The sequence below is a fragment of the Penaeus monodon genome, unplaced genomic scaffold (genome assembly GCF_015228065.2).
Source record: "Penaeus monodon isolate SGIC_2016 unplaced genomic scaffold, NSTDA_Pmon_1 PmonScaffold_19687, whole genome shotgun sequence".
Taxonomy (NCBI): Eukaryota; Metazoa; Arthropoda; class Malacostraca; order Decapoda; family Penaeidae; genus Penaeus; species Penaeus monodon.
The window spans coordinates 686-6,431 of record NW_023649356.1 but is presented as its reverse complement, the minus strand read 5'-3'; the positions used below and the strand labels follow the sequence as shown (position 1 = coordinate 6,431).

Below are 5,746 nucleotides of genomic sequence, written 5' to 3'. Positions count from 1 at the left end.
ATTTAATTGTAATATAATATTATATGATTATAATATATAATTTATTATATATATAATATATAATATAATATATATATATGTGGTGTGGTGTGTTGTTGTTTTTGGGTGTGTGTGTGTGTGTGTGTGTGTGTGGTGTATGTGTGTTATGTAGTGATGTGTAGTGTATGTGTGTGTGTGTGTGTGTGTGGTGTGTGTGTGTGTGTGTGTGTGTGTGTGTGTGTGGGTGTGTGTGTTGTGTGTGTGTGTGTGTGCGCGCGCGCGTGCACAAAATACACATGTCGTTTATCTATGTGATTATGCATCGCTTACATTTCTAACGATGACATATATACATATCAGGATAAATTCTCACACTTAAACTCTTTGATAATTATAAGGAGGAAAAAAAAATATAGATGTAATATATAAGAAAAATAACTCAAGACCACCATACTTCAAATTTCCCTCACTAGCGGCAGGACACAAACTCCAAAAAATTAGACCACAAAAAAATAAAACCACAAACGAAACAAAACCGCCTTATACTCAGATGAACAATGATGACTAAATCCCAAAGAACAAACGCATTTTTTAATTAATTCGACGAAAGATCTCAACCGATCCCTGTACCCTCGTCGGCCATCTTGGATCAGAGAGAAACAGGAACGCCGGGATGACGTCGCTCGTGTGAGTATCTCGCTTTTTTCGGCATTTTTGGTGGATTATCGATATAAAAATGACCACACGGAGCTCTTGTCGATCGCGTGGTGATGATTCGTACCGTAGGAAGTGGTTAGAGGGGGATAATAGGGTGGAAAAGGGGGAAAACTTGAAGCGATCGATGATGCAACACGAATCAGTGATCCGAGTTTTTCGTAGTTATCTGCTTCTGTGCCGGCTTTTTGCTTCTTCTTTTCTGCTTTTCCGGGTCTTCACGAGAAGCGAATTGCGTGTGAAGGAAATCCGAGAAGGAGAAGTATAATTGGTACGAGGGAAAGACGAAGAATTCCGGGATTTATTGGAATTCTGGTAAAATTCGGACGTTTATGTTTAATTCTCAAGATTTTCAAGGATAATCGAATTTTTTTGAATAATAATCGGTTCATAGAATTAATTTTTGTGAATTGATCAGAGTAATGCTGGCGGAATAGATTTTTTTTTTTTTGTTTTTTTTTTTTTTTCTAATTTAGTTATTACATGACCCTAGGGGAGAAAATGTTCGAAAAAATGATAAGACACAAATTTGGTTTTGAGATTTTTTGGTTAGTGTTTTAGATTTTTTTTTTAGTTTTTTAATATTTCAATGTTTTATATTTAGTTATTGTTACATGACCTTGGGAGAAAAAATGTAGTTAGAAGTGATGGATGCTAATTAGAGCATAGTATTTGATACGCAGCATTTTTGGTCAAATGTTGGGCATTCACTCTGTGTATCTTCTTTAACGGTAGGTTCATGTCTGAGCCGCCGTGGTCACAGCATGATACTTGATTGTAGTTTTCATGTTGTGATGCTCTTGGAGTGAGTACGTGGTAGGGTCCCCAGTTTCCCTTACCATGCAAGATATATGGGAAAATCTAGGGAAAACTACACTCTCTGATGCTTTAACTAATATACAGAGATAAAGAATGGTGTCAGAGATGAAGAAAATAGGCCACAACAAAACGGCGCACTCTTAAATCAATGGCAGTCAGGTTGCGGGTCGGGGGCAAGGTCGTGCAGCGATCAGGTTGGGTGGGGGGGGGGGGTCATTACTGGGTGGTTCGCACAGGGTGTGTTTGTGGATTTCCATGAATGTCTGGAGTAATATGGGCCTAGTGGGGTTTGGTCACTCTATAGACAGTTACAGATTAGCCTACTATGTGCAACCAAGGGAAGAGAATGTTCCTTTTAATAATTTTGGCCTTTAATTAATGAAAGTAATTGTTATTGTAGATTGCTACAACTATTAATATTAGTCAATATTTAAAATCAAATTATTTTTCCAGTGAATTTATTGGCAGTGTTCTGTATATAAACCCACTTGGGTGTATATTTACTCAATGACTGCACTGAGATTAGGAAAATCTAAAGACTGCTTACAGAAAGGATAAAACTTCACCAATATGACATAAGCAATGCAGGCAAAGAAAAATATAAGAAATAAAGATGAAAGGTCACCACAAATGCTGCATAGACACAATGTCGTGCTTAACTTTGCCTTTGCCTCTTGGTGGTAATCCTGCATAGCTGTTTTCGGTTGGTCGTAAAGTCAAGACCAATCACCCCTTTTAAAATGTTACTGTACCTTCAATGTATTTATCTATTTCAAATAAGGGAAATAGGGTGATTGTGTAGGGATCCAGTGGCAATGCCCTTGTTCAGGAAAGCTTTTGGTTCATACGGCAATATGTCCACAAAGTTGTTGTCTGAGCAGTATGGACTTTGCCTCAAAGGGGTGTAGTTACTTTTAAAACATCTGATATATGAAATATGTGTGAGGGGAAAAAAATGTCAGAATTTCAGAAATGGGTTGCAACAAATGTCAGGGAGACCCCAGTTAGAAGGTTTTTGGTTCATGCAGCAATGATTGTGGATTCCCAAGAGTGCCCCTAAGGTTCTTGGCTAATAGGGACTTAGGCTCTGAGGGATGCAGTCACTTTGTAAGCAATATTTAAGATTAGTTTTGAAATTTCTTGGAAAACATGAATATTACAGCCATTGGCAAAGTTGGGCAAAATGGGCATCATATGTGTAGTAATGTATGGTTTGGGCTGAGATGGAACGTGGGTTTGTGTACTGGTAATTTTAATAATTATTAATGTCTGCTTAAACTTCAAGACTATGAAATATATTCTAATCCTCACAGTGGTCACATAGATAGGAAAATATGGCCTCTAAAGATATTTTCAAAATTAAGTGTGGTTAGCACAATCACAAGTCAGTGATACATTGCATACAAATTGAGATGTCTGGTATGTTTTGATTCAGCCTTTTTCTTTGGTTACTGTCAAATATTGGGGGAAATATACAATTATTCCATGTCTTTTACTAAAAAAAGGAGGAAAAATATTAGTATCCAGCAATATACAATATCTATATATATATACTAAGACTGTAGAAAAGGTAGGATGAGAATGATTATCTTTATTGTGCAAGAGATGTGTTTGACATTTTCAATTTTATTTGTCAGAAATACATGTGTAAATATAGTCAAAACTCTTTTGCACTGAAACGATTAATTCTCATTCTTACCTCTTCTACAGTTGTCACAGTGAACACTGTTTAAGCAATACCGGTTAGTATTTGAAAGAAAGGGTGTGGGAATTTAATATATAGTGACATGTCATTTATAATATTAATTGAAGATTTATTTTCAGCTTTATTTATATATGATTATTTTTAACAAGCGTAACATTGAACACACTTTTTACAAATTTTATGAAAAAGTTAATTTTATGATTTCTAAAAAGTAATTATGATGTAATTTGATGGTATTATATTTTCAGTGATTTTTTCTTTTATGATCTTAAATATTTTTCTAGAAGGAAAGTTTGGAAATGTGGCCAGGATTTGTATAATGTTTTTATAAGAAATGTGTTTATGGTCATACATTTTTTTTTGGTGAACAGGATAATAGTAAATCACATCAAAACAAGAATGCCTTCAGCAAAAAATGTAGGTATTTAAGCAGTTATACAAGAATCCTGACTAGTTGTTCAGGGTTGGATGTGAACAGACAGGTAACAGGTCAGTATTTCTCTACCACATGCCTGTAACACTTCATCTTTCAATCTATTCACTGCAGCTTTTTCCCCCCCTAACATGTAAAAGCATATTTTCCCCTCCTTGTATTCTTTGATGTTATATGGCTGGATGCAGTGAAGAGATTAAAAGGAGCTTGTACCTGTAAATGTGGTTTTGATTATGGGTTTTACCAGATTTTTGTGGTGGATGACATCTGGGAGTGCTTTAAGCCACGAGAGAAAAAAAAAAAAAATGTAATCATGGATTTTCTTTTTATAAAATCCTTAGCAAAATATTGGTGCTTTATTTGTGGATTCATTAGCTTACAGCACTTGATGTAAACAAATGTATACGAGGTGAGAACAGTTACATATGCAGTTAGGAGATCCCTGATCCATTTCTTGCCATAGTCGGCTTAAGCTTTTGTGAGTGTTTATAGGATGCAACCCTGTAATGCTTTGATTTAGTTTTTAAGTTCTAGAAGGGGGGGAGGGGGGTAGAATGGAGATGAGGAGGGAATATGTGACCATGTGGATTGAAGAAAATTGTTGAAAATTTAAATAAGTGCACAAAGAAGTTTGATGCATAACCAGCACCCATGCTGTTGATTGGAAATTTTGATATATAATTTACAAGTAATAGTGGTCACATTACGATCTCCTGCAGAAGGTGAATATGCCAGTGCTTTAACTTCCCCCTAATGATATGGCTATTCTAAGTTTTTGGGTGAGACTAATATATATGTGTGTAGGCTTTATGGGGTTCATGTGTTGCAGGTACTGTGTAAATGATTAGTATATGAAAGAAACATTGTTTAAAAAATATATATACATCTATAGTTTGTAGGTCCAAGATTTGTTAGATGAGGAATACTTTTTACTATCCATCTTTATATACAAAGAAAAATATGAGAAAATTCAATAAAATGGAAAACAGTTCAGTTTGACAGACAAATAAGAATGATCATGAGACTTGATTTAGATTGGCCTTCCTGATGTCAGTTATGCATTTCTTGTATAGTAGCCTAGATAAGAGATGTATGAAGAAAATGTGAAGAGAAGAGGAGGAGGGATAACGGAGGAAAAAAAAAATTGTGTAAGCTCTCTAACAAACTTGCCCTTCTTCCAGGCTGCTGTCCGCACCTTCACCTCCAGCTCAGCTCGCCGAGCTGCCACAGATGTTCACCCTGGCTATGGCCAGATCCGTGGTACCATGAACAAATTCCAGGTTAATAAAAGGATGAAGTGCTTTGTCTGCCAATTCTTCAACAGTAGTTAGATTTAATGAAGATTATTTGGTGTTACTGACAGTAGGAATATATATTGTGAGAGTATACACATTATATTTATTTGTTGTAGTTACTGGAAAGTTTAATTTATCATTGTGCCAGTTTTTAAAGTTAATATATATAGGAGGCAAAGATAGAGAGATTGTAGCTAGTATGATTAATGTAAGCACTATTATTATAGTTTGTTTTCTTATTAGTGTTTTATAACTATATTCTATTAGTTGATATCAATTTTGTGTTCTCTTTAACACACCATTTGATATATATATATATCAGTCTGTATTATGAAGTAATGCCTTCTTTCCTGCAGGTTGACAATGGTATGCCCATCCACCTGAAGGGAGGTGTTTTCGACAACCTTCTGTTTGTAAGCACCTGTGTACTCAATGCCGTGGGTCTTAGCATGACTCTGGGATTCATATATGATATGAGCTTCCCCAAGAAGGCCTAGTAAAGACGCTATAGAAGAAGAATATTTATATCATCTTTCAACAAGGCGGGTGCTTGATAATCTCGTTGTATATATGTGTCTGCCATTGAATTTATCATAAAAATGTACATGTCAGATCAATAAATTTTAGAAAGGAAACTATTTTTCTTTTCATAACAAATTCTGTATGTATTCAGTACAACTTTCGATTGTTGAAGTCTGTTTGTTGTTTTATGGATTAGACTATGTAAATGCATGAATCTTTAGCAATGACTGATAAAACTATTCATTTATTGAAAATTTTCTGCCACGTCAATACGTCAGT

The 5,746-nt window shown here is 35.2% G+C and overlaps 1 protein-coding gene across 1 annotated transcript; it reads left to right on the top strand.

The window, feature by feature from the left end:
- Nucleotides 1–556: 556 nt before the first annotated feature.
- On the top strand, nt 557–5,507 carry LOC119569898 (cytochrome c oxidase subunit 7A, mitochondrial-like; the record flags this gene model as incomplete). The annotated part of the gene is made up of 3 exons (XM_037917863.1): nt 557–666; nt 4,832–4,930; nt 5,302–5,507. Coding segments are annotated over 3 exons (350 nt in total), but the record flags the coding sequence as incomplete, so codon positions are not given.
- Nucleotides 5,508–5,746: the final 239 nt, after the last annotated feature.